Source organism: Oncorhynchus keta, chromosome 14, assembly GCF_023373465.1.
Source record: "Oncorhynchus keta strain PuntledgeMale-10-30-2019 chromosome 14, Oket_V2, whole genome shotgun sequence".
Taxonomy (NCBI): Eukaryota; Metazoa; Chordata; class Actinopteri; order Salmoniformes; family Salmonidae; genus Oncorhynchus; species Oncorhynchus keta.
Genome location: NC_068434.1, coordinates 7,035,765 through 7,057,741, shown reverse-complemented (window position 1 = coordinate 7,057,741; position 21,977 = coordinate 7,035,765). Strand labels below are relative to the sequence as shown.

The window sequence follows — 21,977 nt, the reverse complement described above, 5'->3', positions numbered from 1 at the left end:
TCAGGAAGTAGACCAGGGAAGTAGACCAGGGAGGTAGACCAGGATATAGACCAGGGAAGTAGACCAGGAAGTAGACCAGGGAAGTAGACCAGGGCGGTAGACCAGGGAAGTAGACCAGAGCGGTAGACCAGGAAGTAGACCAGAGACCAGGAGGTAGACCAGGGAAGTAGACCAGGATATAGACCAGGGAAGTAGACCAGGCGGTAGACCAGGATATAGAAGTAGACCAGGGTAGACCAGGGGAGGTAGACCAGGGAAGTAGACCAGGGAAGTAGACCAGGGGTTGAGACCAGTAGGACCCAGGGAAGTAGACCAGGGAGACCAGTAGACCAGGATATAGGGAGGTAGACCAGGGAAGTAGACCAGGGAAGTAGACCAGGAAGTAGACCAGGGGTTGAGACCAGGGAAGTAGACCAGGAAGTAGACCAGGGGTTGAGACCAGGGAAGTAGACCAGGGAAGTAGACCAGGGAGGTAGACCAGGGAAGTAGACCAGGGAAGTAGACCAGGGAAGTAGACCAGGGATGTAGACCAGGGAAGTAGACCAGGGAAGTAGACCAGGGAATCAGTGGTTTTGGCACAACAACGCTTTTATAACATTAATAAAGATACCAATGTCTCTAATGTCTCTGCTCTTCTCATCATGACCACCATAATGAATACTTTTTCCATCCATAGACACATCCAGCTCAGCTCTTATCAAGTTCATACATCCAGCTATCGTAGAGGGTTATCAAGTTCACACATCCTGCTCTTATCAAGTTCATACTTCCTGCTATCGTAGGGGGTTATCAAGTCCACACATTCAGCTCTTATCAAGTTCATACATCCAGCTATCGTAGTTTCAGCTCTTATCATTCCTTCCTGCTATCGTAGGGGTTATCAAGTCCACACATTCAGCTCTTATCAAGTTCATACATCCAGCTATCGTAGGGGGTTATCAAGTTCACACATCCTGCTCTTGTAGGGGTTATGAAGTTCATACATCCAGCTATCGTAGGGGGTTATCAAGTTCACACATCCTGCTCTTGTAGGGGGTTATGAAGTTCATACATCCAGCTATCGTAGGGGGTTATCAAGTTCATACATCCAGCTATTTTAGGGGGTTATCAAGTTCACACATCCAGCTCTTGCATGGGGGTGATCCAAGATCAAACATTATCCTAAGGAATTATTTTGACTCAAGTTGAATTTAATGTGACAATGTGGTTCTCTTTCATCTATATGAAAGCATCGGTCTGAACATACTCTGCTGACTCGTGCTATGCTCAATCAGCAACACACTGCAGAGTTTTACCACATGTTGTCAGACAGTGTGTTATCAGTACAGTCACTACCACTATCTATAACAGCAAGCCTAGTCAGCATGTCTAACTGTAGAACAAAGAAGGTGTGCTGTTTAAAAAAAACTAAAGAGGTTCAAGGCATTCTTCATGATATTAAAATGCTTTCATTGTGGTGGCACGTTCAACGGAACAGAATTCTACAAGTCAACTGTTTTTTTTCCTCTGTTGCAGGTCGGGAAGCGTTTCTAACGACTGGGGTGAGATTTATGCCTTTGTGAAGAATCTGACAGATCGATTTGTGAGGTAAGCATCTTGTATTCTTTTACAAATGACTTGTGGTCTTGGCAAATGGACAAGGACTGAGTGTAATGGAGAAAAAGTTAAGTTAAGTTAAGTCAAGGAACTGAATATGTTTGTTAAAATGGAATCTTGGCGATTTCAACAAATCAACAAATGCCACTTTTATCAATGCCAGCTTTATGTCACATCTGAGTTCCTATCTATCTTCTACTTGTTTTTATACGTTAATCTGATCAACTTCTGTCTAGCTAAACCACTTATTCAATGTTTTCCCAGTCCATTAACCAATATAGCCCATCCCTACAAAACGTACCAACTAGCATAGTTTAAAAGTACTCATGTCCAACCTGGGTTAAAATAGAGGATACAAAATGATCAGGAAACAAGTAAATAAAATAAAATTGCAGGCAGAGTTTTTTATTTTTTTATAGCAACGTTGGTTGACTCAACGCTATGTGCTTGTCCAGACGGTATCGACCCAGCCAAACTGAAATGAAGAAATGGTTTGTTGAAGAACATAGCAAGCAGGCCCGGTGGGAGTGGGAGGCAGCGAGGATCAGGCTTCTGGGCTGTGAGAATGGCCATTTGTAACCGGGGTGGTTCAGATCCACACATAGATATCTATCTCCCCTTCCTACCGCAGAGGGGGCCGGAACACCGGGGTTCAAGTACTATTTGGTGTCTTTCAAATAATTTAAGCGTTTGTTCTTGCCTTCCAAGAGGGCCAGATGGACGAGGTTTAAAGTATTGGGACTATTCTATCGGTCCGTTATGCCAGGCAGGCAAGCTCAATCAAGTGCAGATAAGGTTTTAGAAATGTATTTCGAATAGGATTTGAACCCAGGTGGTCTGCGCGAAATGGGTGTGTACTGTAAGGCCAACAGGACACAGAGAGGCGAGGACAATCTCCTACACCATGCTCCTTTAGCAGGAACACTTCTGTTCTGCCATGTGGAGCGTGAAAGTTGGACAGATTTCTCTCTTCTGGTTTTTCTCCAGATTTTGGATGTATCCCTGGCACCTCAAGCAAGCTCTTGATTTATTCAGTGTCTTGTTTGAAAGAGAAAACTGTGAGGAGAAAAAAAAAAAGGATTTAATTGCAATTTTAATTTCAGTCTAGCCGGAGATGTTAAACATATTTAGATATATGATCTGTTAGGTATGTATGGGGAATAGATGTGATTCTAGCCAGTCCATCACCTGTCTAAAGTTACAAATAATACTCATCTTTTGACTCACACAATTTCTCATTAATAACTAAATCCAAGTCTCAATCTCCACAAACAAATGACTCAGTCAGCCTCTAAAAAGCTTTCTTCACAGAAAGGACGTGACCCATACGTCTGCTGTGTTTTCTTGCCAGACTTGTCCGTGTGGCTAAAAGATGCTACGTGGGTCTGACTGTGGGAAAGGACTAGCTGAGACTAGTTGAGACAAGCTGAGAATATCTGAGACTAGCTGAGAGTATCTGAGGATAGCTGAGACTATCTGTGGATAGCTGAGACTAGCTGAGACTAGTTGAGACGAGCTGAGACTAGCTGAGGATATCTGAGACTAGCTGAGACTAGCATAGACTATCTGATACTAGTTGAGACTAGTTTAGACTGGCTGAAACTAGCTGAGACTAGTTGAGACTAGCTGAGACTAGCTGAGACTAGCATAGACTAGCTGAGACTAGGCCATGTGTCATGTGGGTGGGAGAAAGCAGCACCTCTCCTTATGCTCTGAAAAACTCACATCTCTGTGGACTTTTTTTCTTTTTCAGAGTTTGTAAAGGTCTTTTTTTTTTAGCTAAATATTTATATCCAAGCACAGCTGTGTTTGCACCTTTGCTGATAAATGAATAAGTACCAGTCAAGGCAAAAGTAACGGACAGGTGGAACGGCCACATTTAGATTGTGTGGGTTTGGTCTGGAAGCAAGCGCATGACTGTCCATTTCCCATTCACACCCCCCTACATTGACAGGCATAAAAATATATTGCACAACATCCTGTATGTGTGTGTGGGGGGGGTGAGTCATGACAATCTGTTTCCTGTATGTTAACCACTTCCTGGTACTAGAATCAGGTGATACAGACTAGTGCATCGGTATCTTGTATACCATGTAACATTTCATTTCGTCGCACTGCATATCTAATATAATGTCTTTACACTTAACAGAACTATTCAATAACGATCTATCGCATGCTGGTTTTATGATGTCAATGACAACATAATGATCACACCTTCACAGATTGCTGAGTGTTACATCACTGTGAATTTTCCAAGGAAAAATTATGTCTAGAATAGGATACAATAATACTAATGATAATACTGCATATTGACCTGATATATATTCTACTGTACTATTAACCTGATATATATTCTACTGTAATATTAACCTGATATGTATTCTACTGTAATATTGATCTGATATGTATTCTACTGTAATATTAAACTGATATATATTCTACTGTAATATTAACCTGATATATATTCTACTGTAATATTAAACTGATATATATTCTACTGTATATTAACCTGATATATATTCTACTGTAATATTAAACTGATATATATTCTACTGTATATTAACCTGATATATATTCTACTGTAATATTGACCCGATATATATTCTACTGTAATATTAACCTGATATATTTTCTACTGTATATTAACCTGATATATATTCTACTGTATTTTGAACTGATATATATTCTACTGTAATATTAACCTGATATATATTCTACTGTATATTAACCTGATATATATTCTACTGTAATATTAACCTGATATATATTCTACTGTAATGTTAACCTGATATATATTCTACTGTAATATTAAACTGATATATATTCTACTGTATATTAACCTGATATATATTATACTGTAATATTAACCTGATATATATTCTACTGTATATTAACCAGATATGTATTCAACTGTAATGTTAATCTGATATATATTCTACTGTAATATTAAACTGATATATATTCTACTGTAATATTAAACTGATATATATTCTACTGTAATATTAACATGATATATATATGCTACTGTAATATTAACCTGATATATATTCTACTGTAGTATTAACCTGATATATATTATACTGTACTATTAACCTGATATATATTCTACTGTAATATTAACCTGATATATATTCTACTGTAATATTACACCTGATATATATTCTACTGTAATATTAACCTGATATATATTCTACTGTATATTAACCTGATATATATTCTACGGTAATATTAACCTAATATATATTCTAATGTAATATTAACCTGATATATATTCTACTGTAATATTAAACTGATATATATTCTACTGTAATATTAACCTGATATATATTATACTGTAATATTAACCTGATATATATTATACTGTAATATTAACCTGATATATATTCTACTGTAGTATTAATCTGATATATATTCTACTGTATATTAACCTGATATATATTCTACTGTAGTATTAATCTGATATATATTCTACTGTAGTATTAATCTGATATATATTCTACTGTAGTATTAACCTGATATATATATTCTACTGTAGTATTAACCTGATATATATTCTACTGTAGTATTAACCTGATATATATTCTACTGTAATATAAACCTGATATATATATTCTACTGTAGTATTAACCTGATATATATTCTACTGTAATATTAACCTGATATATATTCTACTGTATATTAACCTGGTATATATTCTACTGTAGTATTAACCTGATATATATTATTCTGTGTTGTTTAATTCCAGCCCCAGCATGAGGGTCTCCTTTATAGTGTTCTCGTCTTCAGCCAAAGTGATGTTACCTCTCACTGGAGACAGGTGTGGTATTCCTCCTATTGAGAATGACATAACATATTATAAGCCTTGTAATAACACATTATAAGCGTTCATATTACATGCTTAGAACAGTCATAACTATGGACATTTTTATTTGTATCCACTGGCAAAAACACCGTACCAGAAAATGTTGGATGGTGAGTTGATGTCTTTCTGTTTGAAGGTATGAAATCCAGGAAGGTCTGGAGAGACTGAGAGAGGTGAAGCCTGCAGGGGAGACCTACATGCATGAAGGGATTAAAGAGGTGCAGTATGGGTAACACGTTCATTGGATAGTCCCCAATACATACTTTACAGATGTTCAACTATCCATTAACCCTAAACCTAACCCTAAACCTTACCCTAAACCTTACCCTAAACCTAATCCCAAACCTAATCCTAAACCAAATCCCAAACCTTACCCTAAACCTAATCCTTACCCTAAACCTTACCTTAAACCTAATCCTAAACCGAATCCTAAACCTAGTCGAAACCACTAGCCAGTGGTCACCTCACTAGAGAAGCCTTCAGTACTGGGCATAATATCCCCCACGTTATAATCATTACAGTAAAATACTGTGTTAGCATTTTCAGTCTGCCAATGACCCTGCCTGTGCTAGCATTGTCAGTCTGCCATTTGACCCTATCTGTGCTAGCCTTGTCAGTCTGCCATTTGATCCTATCTGTGCTAGCCTTGTCAGTCTGCCATTTGATCCTATCTGTGCTAGCATTGTCAGTCTGCCATTTGACCCTGTGCTAGCCTAATAGCTAGGTTTTTGACACTATCTGTGCTAGGCGTTTGACCCCATCTGTGCTAGCCTAATAGCTAGGCATTTGACCCTATCTGTGCTAGCCTAATAGCTAGGCGTTTGACCCTATCTGTGCTAGCCTAATAGCTAGGCGTTCGACCCTATCTGTGCTAGCCTAATAGGTAGGCGTTTGACCCTATCTGTGCTAGCCTAATAGCTAGGCGTTTGACCCTATCTGTGCTAGCCTAATAGGTAGGCGTTTGACCCTATCTGTGCTAGCCTAATAGCTAGGCATTTGACCCTATCTGTGCTAGCCTAATAGCTAGGCGTTTGACCCTATCTGTGCTAGTCTAATAGCTAGGCGTTTGACCCTATCTGTGCTAGCCTAATAGCTAGGCATTTGACCCTATCTGTGCTAGCCTAATAGCTAGACGTTTGACCCTATCTGTGCTAGCCTAATAGCTATGCGTTTGACCCTATCTGTGCTAGTCTAATAGCTAGGCGTTTGACCCTATCTGTGCTAGCCTAATAGCTAGGCGTTTGACCCTATCTGTGCTAGCCTAATAGCTAGGCGTTTGACCCTATCTGTGCTAGCCTAATAGCTAGGCGTCTGACCCTATCTGTGCTAGTCTAATAGCTAGGCGTCTGACCCTATCTGTGCTAGCCTAATAGCTAGGCGTTTAACCCTATCTGTGCTAGCCTAATAGCTAGGCGTTTGACCCTATCTGTGCTAGTCTAATAGCTAGGCGTTTGACCCTATCTGTGCTAGCCTAATAGCTAGGCATTTGACCCTATCTGTGCTAGCCTAATAGCTAGGCGTTTGACCCTATCTGTGCTAGTCTAATAGCTAGGCGTTTGACCCTATCTGTGCTAGCCTAATAGCTAGGCGTTTGACCCTATCTGTGCTAGCCTAATAGCTAGGCGTTTGCTGTGTTGGCACTAAACACGGTTTAAATAGGGAGCAATTCAAAAGCCTACCATGCTGGAAGTACACCAGGTGAACTAACGAATACATTATGACTCCTCTATAACAGTTCATTTTGAATGTATTCTCCTTCTGTAGACATGTCAGGTGTATTAGGTTGGGGTCACTGCCATTTCAATTATAGTCAACTCAGCCAGGAAGTAAACTTTAAAAAAATGTAATTCCAATTCCAATTTTCCTAATTGGAAAGCATGAAGCAAAATCGTAATTGGACTTGTAATTTCCGTTTGCTTCCTGAGTTGACTGAACAGTAGGCCTGATGGAACTGACACCAACCCTCTTACTCTATAGTGTTATTTACTAATAAAGCTCATATCTGTTTATTCTTTGTGTTTGAACCGAAAAGGCAAACCTTCAAATCAAAGCCCAAGCGACCAAGTCCTCCAGCATCATCGTGGCTTTGACGGACGGAAAGCTGGAGGTCTATGTACATGAACTAACAGTTGAAATGGTGAGTTTTTTTTTTTATCCAAACGAAAAAATGTCACGTTTACAAGGTGAAAATTATGGTTTTCTAATAACAGACTAAGCCTAGTCTTAGACTAAAAAGCTCAATTGAGAATTTCCATGAAAAAAAAAAATGATTATGTTTAATCTGGGTCCAAGAATTCTGGCATGAATGTTCAATCAGAGAGTTACTTGTTGGTTTAAAGTTAAAGTTGTTCTGTTTTTTTTTGTCTTTCTCTAATGCAGGCCAACGATGCAAGGTACTATGGTGCTCGGGTGTACTGTGTTGGTATCAAGGACTTTGACGAGCAACAGCTAGCCGAGGTTGCTGACACCAAAGATCAAGTGTTTCCTGTCAAAGATGGCTTCCATGCACTCAAAGGCATTGTCAATTCAGTAAGACATGCTCATTTATTCACTGTTTTACTGTAAATAAATGTGAAGGAGGCGGTGAGTTTTCAAGGCACTTCAGTGCAACCTTCTTGTGGGAAAAAATACCTTTTGTTTGGGGCTTGTAGGTAGCTTAGTGGTTAGAGTGTTGGACAAGTAACCAAAAGGTTGCTAGATCAAATCCCCGAGCTGACAAGGTAACAATCTGTCGTTCTGCCCCTGAACAAGGCAGTTTAACCCACTGTTCCTAGACCAGTTAACCCACTGTTCCTAGACCAGTTAACCCACTGTTCCTAGGCAGTCATTGAAAATAAGAACTTGTTCTTACTGACTTGCCTAGTTAAATAAAGGTAAAATGGGAAAGACTCTCCATTTAGGTCGATGGAAAGAGAGAGTAGGTAGATGGAAAGAGAGAAGGTAGATGGAAAGAGAGTAGGTTGATGGAAAGAGAGTAGGTTGATGGAAAGAGAGTAGGTTGATGGAAAGAGAGAAGGTAGATGGAAAGAGAGAAGGTAGATGGAAAGAGAGTAGGTTGATGGAAAGAGAGTAGGTAGATGGAAAGAGAGTAGGTAGATGGAAAGAGAGTAGGTTGATGGAAAGAGAGTAGGTTGATGGAAAGAGAGTAGGTAGATGGAAAGAGAGTAGGTAGGTTGATGGAAAGAGAGTAGGTTGATGGAAAGAGAGTAGGTAGGTAGACGGAAAGAGAGTATGTACATGGAAAGAGAGTAGGTAGGTAGATGGAAAGAGAGTAGGTTGATGGAAAGAGAGTAGGTAGGTAGACGGAAAGAGAGTATGTACATGGAAAGAGAGTAGGTAGGTAGATGGAAAGAGAGTAGGTAGGTAGATGGAAAGAGAGAGTAGGTAGATGGAAAGAGAGTAGGTAGATGGAAAGAGAGAGTAGGTAGATGGAAAGAGAGTAGGTAGGTAGATGGAAAGAGAGAGTAGGTAGATGGAAAGAGAGTAGGTAGATGGAAAGAGAGTAGGTAGGTAGATGGAAAGAGAGAGTAGGTAGATGGAAAGAGAGTAGGTAGATGGAAAGAGAGAGTAGGTAGATGGAAAGAGAGAGTAGGTAGATGGAAAGCGAGTAGGTAGATGGAAAGATAGTAGGTAGTAACTGCTTGTGGCTCTTTGTGTTTCAACATGTAGGCAGTAAAGGTTGTGTTAAACCACCTACAGTAACAGAATCCGCAGGAGGACAGCGCTGTCCCCAGTGCTGACAGTTAGTCATTGGCAGTGTTTGGGGAAGCTACTCTGAAAATATAGTTTTTTGCCAAGCTACCAATTACTTCACACCGGAATAAGTTACACTAAATCTACCTTTAAGAAAAATAGATTTTTTACTAACGTTACTTTGAAAAAGTCAAAACTGCTTCATGAAAAAGTATCATGTGTAAATTTGACGTGATACACTACAACTTGCAAGAACATGTCACTTTGGGGTCATATGTTAACAGAATGTGTAATTTAGCCTACTGAAAAACAAATAAAACTAAGTTTTATTAGACTTGTCTGATTCCGAAATTGAAAGAATGTTCTGGTCTACTACAACCCATATTTTATTTTTTGCAAAGAGAGTAGTGTGTAGTTCCGATAGTTAGCTATACCGCTACATGGTAAAACAGTAGTGCGAAGTTCCAGTAGTTAGCTACACTGCTACATGGTAAAACAGTAGTGCGAAGTTCCAGTAGTTAGCTACACTGCTACATGGTAAAACAGTAGTGCGAAGTTCCAGTAGTTAGCTACACCGCTACATGGTAAAACAGTAGTGTGTAGTTAGCTACACCGCTACAAGGTTAAAACAGTAGTGTGTAGTTCCAGTAGTTAGCTACACCGCTACATGGTAAAACAGTAGTGTGTAGCTCCAGTAGTTAGCTACACCGCTACATGGTAAAACAGTAGTGTGTAGTTCCAGTAGTTAGCTACACCGCTACATGGTAAAACAGTAGTGTGTAGTTCCAGTAGTTAGCTACACCGCTACATGGTAAAACAGTAGTGTGTAGTTCCAGTAGTTAGCTCCACCGCTACATGGTAAAACAGTAGTGTGTAGTTCCAGTAGTTAGCTCCACCGCTACATGGTAAAACAGTAGTGTGTAGTTCCAGTAGTTAGCTCCACCGCTACATGGTAAAACAGTAGTGTGTAGTTCCAGCAGTTAGCTACATGGTAAAAAAGTAGTGTGTAGTTCCAGTAGTTAGCTACACCGCTACACGGTAAAACAGTAGTGTGTAGTTCCAGCAGTTAGCTACATGGTAAAAAAGTAGTGTGTAGTTCCAGTAGTTAGCTACACCGCTACATGATAAAACAGTAGTGCGAAGTTCCAGTAGTTAGCTACACTGCTACATGGTAAAACAGTAGTGTGTAGTTCCAGTAGTTAGCTACACCGGTAAAACAATAGTGTGTAGTTAGCATGGTTAAAACAGTATTGTGTAGTTCCAGTAGTTAGCTACACCGCTACATGGTAAAACAGTAGTGTGTAGTTCCAGTAATTAGCTACACCGCTACATGGTAAAACAGTAGTGTGTAGCTCCAGTAGTTAGCTACACCGCTACATGGTAAAACAGTAGTGTGTAGTTCCAGTAGTTAGCTACACCGCTACATGGTAAACCAGTAGTGTGTAGTTCCAGTGGTTAGCTACACCGCTACATGGTAAAATGTGCATTAACTACTGGAAACACTACCTTAATTATAATTTTGTTCAGCTACCACAAAGCTACTGCAACATTTAGTTACATTACTAAATTAACTATAGCGTTTGACCAAAATCGAAAAACACACATTCTCACGCAACCCCTAATCGCTGCAAAGCTCCAAAGTTGCACAATTTTGACCAGCTGAATTACTGTTTGTGTTCCAAAGGAAACACACACAGAGAGAGAGAGAGAAACAGCATTCTCCAGTGATTAGTAATCTTGGATGCTGCTGGACCTCACTGGCCTCGTCAATCCTCATTTGGATTTCTACAATTTGAAATCATCTGTGCAGCTTTCAGCTTTCTGGGACCCACTCTCTCCGTGTGTACAGTACACAGTGACTTCATGACAAGTGTTACAGGAAAAATGTGCCTGAATCGAGAGGAGTCAGTACAATTGTAACTTTAATAAAATGTTATAATTGTTTTGAAAAGCCGACTATTAGTGACTTCATATTCTAATGAAGGCTGTGAAGTGTCCTGTTATGCAGAGGCAGACTGCCCTTCATGTTCAGCATGTAGCAGAGGAAGGCCCAACAAATGGTAAAAGACTCCAGACACCCAAGTCATAGACTGTTCTCTCTGCTACCTCATGACAAGCTGTACTGTAGAGACAAGTCATAGACTGTTCTCTCTGCTACCTCACGACAAGCTGTACCGTAGAGCCAAGTCATAGACTGTTCTCTCTGCTACCTCATGACAAGCTGTACCGTAGAGCCGAGTCATAGACTGTTCTCTCTGCTACCTCACGACAAGCTGTACCGGAGAGCCGAGTCATAGACTGTTCTCTCTGCTACCTCATGACAAGCTGTACCGTAGAGCCGAGTCATAGACTGTTCTCTCTGCTACCTCATGACAAGCTGTACCGTAGAGCCGAGTCATAGACTGTTCTCTCTGCTACCTCATGACAAGCTGTACCGTAGAGCCGAGTCATAGACTGTTCTCTCTGCTACCTCATGACAAGCTGTACCGGAGAGCCAAGTCATAGACTGTTCTCTCTGCTACCTCATGACAAGCTGTACCGGAGAGCCGAGTCATAGACTGTTCTCTCTGCTACCTCAAGACAAGCTGTACCGTAGAGCCGAGTCATAGACTGTTCTCTCTGCTACCTCATGACAAGCTGTACCGGAGAGCCAAGTCATAGACTGTTCTCTCTGCTACCTCATGACAAACTGTACCGGAGAGCCGAGTCATAGACTGTTCTCTCTGCTATGAGAAGCTGTACCGGAGAGCCGAGTCATAGACTGTTCATGACAAGCTGTACCGGAGCCGAGAGCCGAGTCATAGACTGTTCTCTCTGCTACCTCATGACAAGCTGTACCGGAGAGCCCAGTCATAGACTGTTCTCTCTGCTACCTCACAACAAGCTGTACCGTAGAGCCGAGTCATAGACTGTTCTCTCTGCTACCTCATGACAAGCTGTACCGTAGAGCCGAGTCATAGACTGTTCTCTCTGCTACCTCATGACAAGCTGTACCGGAGAGCCGAGTCATAGACTGTTCTCTCTGCTACCTCATGACAAGCTGTACCGGAGTGCCAAGTCATAGACTGTTCTCTCTGCTACCTCATGACAAGCTGTACCGTAGAGCCGAGTCATAGACTGTTCTCTCTGCTACCTCATGACAAGCTGTACCGTAGAGCCAAGTCATAGACTGTTCTCTCTGCTACCTCACGACAAGCTGTACCGTAGAGCCAAGTCATAGACTGTTCTCTCTGCTACCTCACGACAAGCTGTACCGTAGAGCCAAGTCATAGACTGTTCTCTCTGCTACCTCATGACAAGCTGTACCGTAGAGCCAAGTCATAGACTGTTCTCTCTGCTACCTCATGACAAGCTGTACCGGAGAGCCAAGTCATAGACTGTTCTCTCTGCTACCTCATGACAAGCTGTACCGGAGAGCCAAGTCATAGACTGTTCTCTCTGCTACCTCATGACAAGCTGTACCGGAGAGCCAAGTCTTCGGCCCAAAAGGCTGCTTAACAGCTTCTACCCCCTGCGGCGGCAGGGTAGCCTAGTGGTTAGAGCATTGGACTAGTAACTGCAAGGTTGCAAGTTCAAACCCCCAAGCTGTACAAGGTACAAACCTGTTGTTCTGCCCCTGAACAGGCAGTTAACCCACTGTTCCTAGGCTGTCATTGAAAATGAGTTCTTAACTGACTTGCCAAGTTAAATAAATAAATAATAATGAATAATTAATCAAATGGCCACCTGGACTATTTATATTAACCTCCACCCCTTTGTTTTTACACTGCTGCTACTCTGTTTATTATCTATGTACAGTCACTTTACCCCCACCTACATGTACATATCTACCTCAACTAACCTGTACTACTGTTTATTATCTATGTACAGTCACTTTACCCCCACCTACATGTACAAATGACCTCGACTAACCTGTACCCCCGCACATTGACTCGGTCCGGTACCCCCTGTATATAGCCTCCACACTGACTCTGTACCGTAACACCCTGTATATAGCCTCCACATTGACTCTGTACCGGTACCCCCTGTATATAGCCTCCACATTGACTCGGTCCGGTACCCGCTGTATATAGCCTCCACACTGACTCTGTACCGTAACACCCTGTATATAGCCTCCACATTGACTCTGTACCGGTACCCCCTGTATATAGCCTCCACATTGACTCTGTACCGGTACCCCCTGTATATAGCCTCCACATTGACTCTGTACCGGTACCCCCTGTATATAGCCTCCACACTGACTCTGTACCGTAACACCCTGTATATAGCCTCCACATTGACTCTGTACCAGTTACCCCCTGTATATAGCCTCCACATTGACTCTGTACCGGTACCCCCTGTATATAGCCTCCACAATGACTCTGTACCGGTACCCCCTGTATATAGCCTCCACATTGACTCTGTACCGGTACCCCCTGTATATAGCCTCCACATTGACTCTGTACCGGTACCCCCTGTATATAGCCTCCACATTGACTCTGTACCGGTACCCCCTGTATATAGCCTCCACATTGACTCTGTACCGGTACCCCCTGTATATAGCCTCCACATTGACTCTGTACCGGTACCCCCTGTATATAGCCTCCACATTGACTCTGTACCGGTACCCCCTGTATATAGCCTCCACATTGACTCCGTACTGGTACCCCCTGTATATAGCCTCAACATTGACTCCGTACTGGTACCCCCTGTATATAGCCTCCACATTGACTCCGTACTGGTACTCCCTGTATATAGCCACCACATTGACTCTGTACCGTTACCCCCTGTATATAGCCTCCACACTGACTCTGTACCGTAACACCCTATATATATAGCCTCCACATTGACTCTGTACCGGTACCCCCTGTATATAGCCTCCACATTGACTCTGTACCGGTACCCCCTGTATATAGCCTCCACATTGACTCTGTACCGGTACCCCCTGTATATAGCCTCCACATTGACTCTGTACCGGTACCCCCTGTATATAGCCTCCACATTGACTCTGTACCGGTACCCCCTGTATATAGCCTCCACATTGACTCTGTACCAGTACCCCCTGTATATAGCCTCCACATTGACTCTGTACCGTAACACCCTGTATATAGCCTCCACATTGACTCTGTACCGGTACCCCCTGTATATAGCCTCCACATTGACTCTGTACCGGTACCCCCTGTATATAGCCTCCACATTGACTCTGTACCGGTACCCCCTGTATATAGCCTCCACATTGACTCTGTACCGGTACCCCCTGTATATAGCCTCCACATTGACTCTGTACCGGTTCCCCCTGTATATAGCCTCCACATTGACTCTGTACCGGTACCCCCTGTATATAGCCTCCACATTGACTCTGTACCAGTTACCCCCTGTATATAGCCTCCACATTGACTCTGTACCGGTACCCCCTGTATATAGCCTCCACACTGACTCTGTACCATAACACCCTGTATATAGCCTCCACATTGACTCTGTACCGGTACCCCCTGTATATAGCATCCACATTGACTCGGTCCGGTACCCGCTGTATATAGCCTCCACACTGACTCTGTACCGTAACACCCTGTATATAGCCTCCACATTGACTCTGTACCATAACACCCTGTATATAGCCTCCACATTGACTCTGTACCGGTACCCCCTGTATATAGCCTCCACATTGACTCTGTACCGGTACCCCCTGTATATAGCCTCCACATTGACTCTGTACCGGTACCCCCTGTATATAGCCTCCACACTGACTCTGTACCGTAACACCCTGTATATAGCCTCCACATTGACTCTGTACCAGTTACCCCCTGTATATAGCCTCCACATTGACTCTGTACCGGTACCCCCTGTATATAGCCTCCACAATGACTCTGTACCGGTACCCCCTGTATATAGCCTCCACATTGACTCTGTACCGGTACCCCCTGTATATAGCCTCCACATTGACTCTGTACCGGTACCCCCTGTATATAGCCTCCACATTGACTCTGTACCGGTACCCCCTGTATATAGCCTCCACATTGACTCTGTACCGGTACCCCCTGTATATAGCCTCCACATTGACTCTGTACCGGTACCCCCTGTATATAGCCTCCACATTGACTCTGTACTGGTACCCCCTGTATATAGCCTCCACATTGACTCCGTACTGGTACCCCCTGTATATAGCCTCAACATTGACTCCGTACTGGTACCCCCTGTATATAGCCTCCACATTGACTCCGTACTGGTACTCCCTGTATATAGCCACCACATTGACTCTGTACCGTTACCCCCTGTATATAGCCTCCACACTGACTCTGTACCGTAACACCCTATATATATAGCCTCCACATTGACTCTGTACCGGTACCCCCTGTATATAGCCTCCACATTGACTCTGTACCGGTACCCCCTGTATATAGCCTCCACATTGACTCTGTACCGGTACCCCCTGTATATAGCCTCCACATTGACTCTGTACCGGTACCCCTGTATATAGCCTCCACATTGACTCTGTACCGGTACCCCCTGTATATAGCCTCCACATTGACTCTGTACCAGTACCCCCTGTATATAGCCTCCACATTGACTCTGTACCGTAACACCCTGTATATAGCCTCCACATTGACTCTGTACCGGTACCCCCTGTATATAGCCTCCACATTGACTCTGTACCGGTACCCCTGTATATAGCCTCCACATTGACTCTGTACCGGTACCCCTGTATATAGCCTCCACATTGACTCTGTACCGGTACCCCCTGTATATAGCCTCCACATTGACTCTGTACCGGTTCCCCCTGTATATAGCCTCCACATTGACTCTGTACCGGTACCCCCTGTATATAGCCTCCACATTGACTCTGTACCAGTTACCCCCTGTATATAGCCTCCACATTGACTCTGTACCGGTACCCCCTGTATATAGCCTCCACACTGACTCTGTACCATAACACCCTGTATATAGCCTCCACATTGACTCTGTACCGGTACCCCCTGTATATAGCCTCCACATTGACTCGGTCCGGTACCCGCTGTATATAGCCTCCACACTGACTCTGTACCGTAACACCCTGTATATAGCCTCCACATTGACTCTGTACCGGTACCCCCTGTATATAGCCTCCACATTGACTCTGTACCGGTACCCCCTGTATATAGCCTCCACATTGACTCTGTACCGGTACCCCCTGTATATAGCCTCCACACTGACTCTGTACCGTAACACCCTGTATATAGCCTCCACATTGACTCTGTACCAGTTACCCCCTGTATATAGCCTCCACATTGACTCTGTACCGGTACCCCCTGTATATAGCCTCCACAATGACTCTGTACCGGTACCCCCTGTATATAGCCTCCACATTGACTCTGTACCGGTACCCCTGTATATAGCCTCCACATTGACTCTGTACCGGTACCCCCTGTATATAGCCTCCACATTGACTCTGTACCGGTACCCCCTGTATATAGCCTCCACATTGACTCTGTACCGGTACCCCCTGTATATAGCCTCCACATTGACTCTGTACCGGTACCCCCTGTATATAGCCTCCACATTGACTCTGTACTGGTACCCCCTGTATATAGCCTCCACATTGACTCCGTACTGGTACCCCCTGTATATAGCCTCAACATTGACTCCGTACTGGTACCCCCTGTATATAGCCTCCACATTGACTCCGTACTGGTACTCCCTGTATATAGCCACCACATTGACTCTGTACCGTTACCCCCTGTATATAGCCTCCACACTGACTCTGTACCGTAACACCCTATATATATAGCCTCCACATTGACTCTGTACCGGTACCCCCTGTATATAGCCTCCACATTGACTCTGTACCGGTACCCCCTGTATATAGCCTCCACATTGACTCTGTACCGGTACCCCCTGTATATAGCCTCCACATTGACTCTGTACCGGTACCCCCTGTATATAGCCTCCACATTGACTCTGTACCGGTTCCCCCTGTATATAGCCTCCACATTGACTCTGTACCGGTATCCCCTGTATATAGCCTCCACATTGACTCTGTACCAGTTACCCCCTGTATATAGCCTCCACATTGACTCTTTACCGGTACCCCCTGTATATAGCCTCCACAATGACTCTGTACCGGTACCCCCTGTATATAGCCTCCACATTGACTCTGTACCGGTACCCCCTGTATATAGCCTCCACATTGACTCTGTACCGGTACCCCCTGTATATAGCCTCCACATTGACTCTGTACCGGTACCCCCTGTATATAGCCTCCACATTGACTCTGTACCGGTACCCCCTGTATATAGCCTCCACATTGACTCTGTACCGGTACCCCCTGTATATAGCCTCCACATTGACTCTGTACTGGTACCCCCTGTATATAGCCTCCACATTGACTCCGTACTGGTACCCCCTGTATATAGCCTCAACATTGACTCCGTACTGGTACCCCCTGTATATAGCCTCCACATTGACTCCGTACTGGTACTCCCTGTATATAGCCACCACATTGACTCTGTACCGTTACCCCTGTATATAGCCTCCACATTGACTCTGTACCGGTACCCCCTGTATATAGCCTCCACATTGACTCTGTACCGGTACCCCTGTATATAGCCTCCACATTGACTCTGTACCGGTTCCCCTGTATATAGCCTCCACATTGACTCTGTACCGGTATCCCCTGTATATAGCCTCCACATTGACTCTGTACCAGTTACCCCCTGTATATAGCCTCCACATTGACTCTGTACCGGTACCCCTGTATATAGCCTCCACAATGACTCTGTACCGGTACCCCTGTATATAGCCTCCACATTGACTCTGTACCGGTACCCCTGTATATAGCCTCCACATTGACTCTGTACCGGTACCCCCTGTATATAGCCTCCACATTGACTCTGTACCGGTACCCCCTGTATATAGCCTCCACATTGACTCTGTACCGGTACCCCCTGTATATAGCCTCCACATTGACTCTGTACCGGTACCCCCTGTATATAGCCTCCACATTGACTCTGTACCGGTACCCCCTGTATATAGCCTCCACATTGACTCTGTACCGTAACACCCTGTATATAGCCTCGTTAGTGTTATGTAATTTTATTTTGTTACTTTAAATTTTTTTATTTCGTTTATTTAGTCAATATTTTCTTAAATCTATTTCAAATCCAATTTGATTTGTCAAAAGCGCCTTCACATAGAAGGCCTTTCTATATGATAATGCCTTCTGTATGACAGTGGGCTCACATATAAGGCATTTCTATATGATAATGCCTTCTGTATGACAGTGGGCCCACATAGAAGGTCTTTCTATATGATAATGCCTTCTGTATGACAGTGGGCTCACATAGAAGGCCTTTCTATATGATAATGCCTTCTGTATGACAGTGGGCCCACATAGAAGGTCTTTCTATATGATAATGCCTTCTGTATGACAGTGGGCTCACATAGAAGGTCTTTCTATATGATAATGCCTTCTGTATGACAGTGGGCTCACATGGATGTCGGCTCTGGGTTTTTAATAGTACGGAGGAATGTAATAGCCCTGCATAATTTATCCACCAATGATGAATTCGCTCCCCATCTCTCCCACTCTCTCCCCCACATAGCTCCCTCTCTCTCCTCTCCCTCTCCTACTCCTCCCTCCCATTGGTCCTTCTCTCCCCCCACATAGTTCCCTCTCTCTTCTCTCCCTCTCCTATTCCTCCCTCCCATAGCTCCCTCTCTCTTCTCTCCCTCTCCTATTCCTCCCTCCCGTAGGTCCCTCTATCCCCCCACATAGCTCCCTCTCTCTCCTCTCTTTCCCCTACTACTCCCTCCCGTAGGTCCCTCTCTCCCCCCACATAGCTCCCTCTCTCTCCTCTCTTTCCCCTACTACTCCCTCCCGTAGGTCCCTCTCTCCCCCCACATAGCTCCCTCTCTCTCCTCTCTTTCCCCTACTACTCCCTCCCGTAGGTCCCTCTATCCCCCCACATAGCTCCCTCTCTCCCCTACTCCTCCCTCCCATAGGTCTCTCTCTCCTCTCTAACTCTACTCCTCCCTCCCTCCCGTAGGTCCCTCTCTCCCCCACTGATCTTTGTGTCTTCCGTTCCTCCCCGTCTATCACTCCTCTCCCCCTCGCTCCGTCTCTTCCCCCAGTCTTCTGAACTCTCTAAAGTCTCGACTGATGTCATCGTATCCATTCCGTTCTGCAGATATTAAAGCAGTCCTGTACAGAGATCCTGACAGTGGAGCCTTCCAGTGTCTGTGTGAACCGTAAGTGTTGTTGTTGTTTGTGGGAGTGTGTTGTGTTGCATCGTGGGCACTCCCAGCGCAGGGCCTGTATTTATGTTCCATTGCTGGTCATAGAGACTGTCGTCCTGCATTTGTGTGTCCTTAGTGTTGTCTAGTGTGTGTGTCCTTAGTGTTGTCTAGTGTGTGTGTCCTTAGTGTTGTCTAGTGTGTGTGTCCTTAGTGTTGTCTAGTGTGTGTGTCCTTAGTGTTGTCTAGTGTGTGTGTCCTTAGTGTTGTCTAGTGTGTGTCCTTAGTGTTGTCTAGTGTGTGTGTGTCCTTAGTGTTGTCTAGTGTGCGTCCTTAGTGTTGTCTAGTGTGTGTCCTTAGTGTTGTCTAGTGTGTATGTCCTTAGTGTTGTCTAGTGTGTGTGTGTCCTTAGTGTTGTCTAGTGTGTGTGTGTCCTTAGTGTTGTCTAGTGTGTGTCCTTAATGTTGTCTAATGTGTGTCCTTAGTGTTGTCTAGTGTGTGTGTCCTTAGTGTTGTCTAGTGTGTGTCCTTAGTGTTGTCTAGTGTGTATGTCCTTAGTGTTGTCTAGTGTGTGTGCTTAGTGTTGTCTAGTGTGTGTCCTTAGTGTTGTCTAGTGTGTGTCCTTAGTGTTGTCTAGTGTGTGTCCTTAGTGTTGTCTAGTGTGTGTGTCCTTAGTGTTGTAGAGTGTGTGTGTCTTTAGTGTTGTCTAGTGTGTGTCCTTAGTGTTGTCTAGTGTGTGTGTCCTTAGTGTTGTTTAGTGTGTGTCCTTAGTGTTGTCTAGTGTGTGTCCTTAGTGTTGTCTAGTGTGTGTCCTTAGTGTAGTCTAGTGTGTGTCCTTAGTGTTGTCTAGTGTGTGTGTCTGTCTGTGTGCGTGTATTTGTGTGTGTTTCTGTGTGCTTCTGTGTGTGTGTGTGTGTGTATGTCTGTGTGTCTGTGTGTGTGTGTCTGTGTTTGTGTGTGTGTCTGTGTGTGTGTGTGTGTGTCTGTCTGTGTGTCTGTGTGTCTGTGTGTGTGTCTATGTGTCTGTGTGTGTCTGTGTGTGTGTGTGTGTGTGTGTGTGTGTGTGTGTGTGTGTGTGTGTGTGTGTGTGTGTGTGTGTGTGTGTGTGTGTGTGTGTGTGTGTGTGTCTGTGTCTGTGTCTGTGTCTGTGTGTGTGTGTGTGTGTGTGTGTGTGTGTGTGTCTGTGTGTGTGTGTGTGTGTGTGTGTGTGTGTGTGTCTGTGTGTGTGTGTGTGTGTGTGTGTGTGTGTGTGTGTGTGTCTGTGTGTGTCTGTGTGTGTCTGTGTGTGTGTGTGTCTGTGTGTGTGTGTGTGTGTCTGTGTGTGTGTGTGTGTGTGTGTGTGTGTGTCTGTGTCTGTGTGTGTATGTGTGTGTCTGTGTCTGTGTGTGTATGCATGTGTCTGTGTGTGTGTGTATGCATGTGTCTGTGTGTGTGTGTCTGTCTGTGTGTGTGTGTGTCTGTGTCTGTGTGTGTCTGTGTCTGTGTGTGTGTGTGTGTGTGTGAGTTCCCTCTCCCACTTTCTCCTCTATTTTGTTTCCATAAAACAGAGTCGTTTGACATCGTGCTTCGAGGGAACGGCTTCTCTGTGGGACGAGGCAACGGCGGGGTCGTCTGTAGCTTCATGGTGGGCCAGCAGATCTACAGTAAGTAAACACACACACACACACACACACACACACACATATGGTACCTTCTGTATAGCCTTCTAGAAGAGAAACACGCGCAGGATGTAGCTGGGTGATGTCTTTTATTAGAAGGGAACTATATTAGAAGGCCTTCTTAGAAGGAACTATATTAGAAGGGATATATTAGAAGGGAACTATATTGATGTCTTTTAGAACTATATTAGAAGGGAACTATATTAGAAGGAACTATATTAGAAGGGAACTATATTAGAAGGAACTATATTAGAAGGGAACTATATTAGAAGGGAACTATATTAGAAGGGAACTATATTAGAAGGGAACTATATTAGAAGGGAACTATATTAGAAGGGAACTATATTAGAAGGGAACTATATTAGAAGGGAACTATATTAGAAGGGAACTAACTATATTGGAAGGGAACTATATTGGAAGGGAACTATATTAGAAGGGAACTATATTTGAAGGGAACTATATTAGAAGGGAACTATATTAGAAAGGAACTATATTAGAAGGGAACTATATTAGAAGGGAACTATATTGGCCACATCTAGCCACATCTAGCCACAACTAGCCACATCTAGACACATCTAGCCACATCTAGCCACAACTAGCCACATCTAGCCACATCTAGCCACATCTAGCCACAACAACTAGCCACATCTAGCCACATCTAGCCACATCTAGCCACAACTAGCCACATCTAGCCACATCTAGCCACATCTAGCCACAACTAGCCACATCTAGCCACATCTAGCCACATCTAGCCACAACTAGCCACATCTAGCCACAACTAGCCACATCTAGCCACATCTAGCCACAACTAGCCACATCTAGCCACATCTAGCCACATCTAGCCACAACTAGCCACATCTAGCCACAACTAGCCACATCTAGCCACAACTAGCCACATCTAGCCACATCTAGCCACATCTAGCCACAACTAGCCACATCTAGACACATCTAGCCACATCTAGCCACAACTAGCCACATCT

At 43.8% G+C, this 21,977-nt stretch overlaps 1 protein-coding gene and 1 long non-coding RNA gene across 3 annotated transcripts in view; both read left to right on the top strand.

Moving 5' to 3' along the window:
• Nucleotides 1-21,977, top strand: part of LOC118379522 (anthrax toxin receptor 2-like) — a 142,675-nt gene that overhangs the window by 12,171 nt on the left and 108,527 nt on the right. Inside the window, exons 2-8 of the mRNA XM_052460929.1 lie at nucleotides 1,516-1,587; nucleotides 5,342-5,413; nucleotides 5,595-5,676; nucleotides 7,491-7,595; nucleotides 7,838-7,987; nucleotides 19,294-19,354; nucleotides 20,887-20,982. Of these exons, the coding sequence (XP_052316889.1) occupies nucleotides 1,516-1,587; nucleotides 5,342-5,413; nucleotides 5,595-5,676; nucleotides 7,491-7,595; nucleotides 7,838-7,987; nucleotides 19,294-19,354; nucleotides 20,887-20,982 (638 nt within the window). The remainder of the gene's footprint in view (nucleotides 1-1,515; nucleotides 1,588-5,341; nucleotides 5,414-5,594; nucleotides 5,677-7,490; nucleotides 7,596-7,837; nucleotides 7,988-19,293; nucleotides 19,355-20,886; nucleotides 20,983-21,977) is intronic.
• Nucleotides 7,996-9,707, top strand: LOC127907152 (uncharacterized). Of its 2 annotated transcripts, none has more exons than XR_008063517.1 (3): nucleotides 7,996-8,569; nucleotides 8,795-8,861; nucleotides 8,902-9,707. It is a non-coding gene; the product is annotated as an uncharacterized LOC127907152 (long non-coding RNA). The 2 variants fall into 2 exon arrangements; XR_008063516.1 differs by having other exon boundaries at nucleotides 7,996-8,630; nucleotides 8,799-8,861.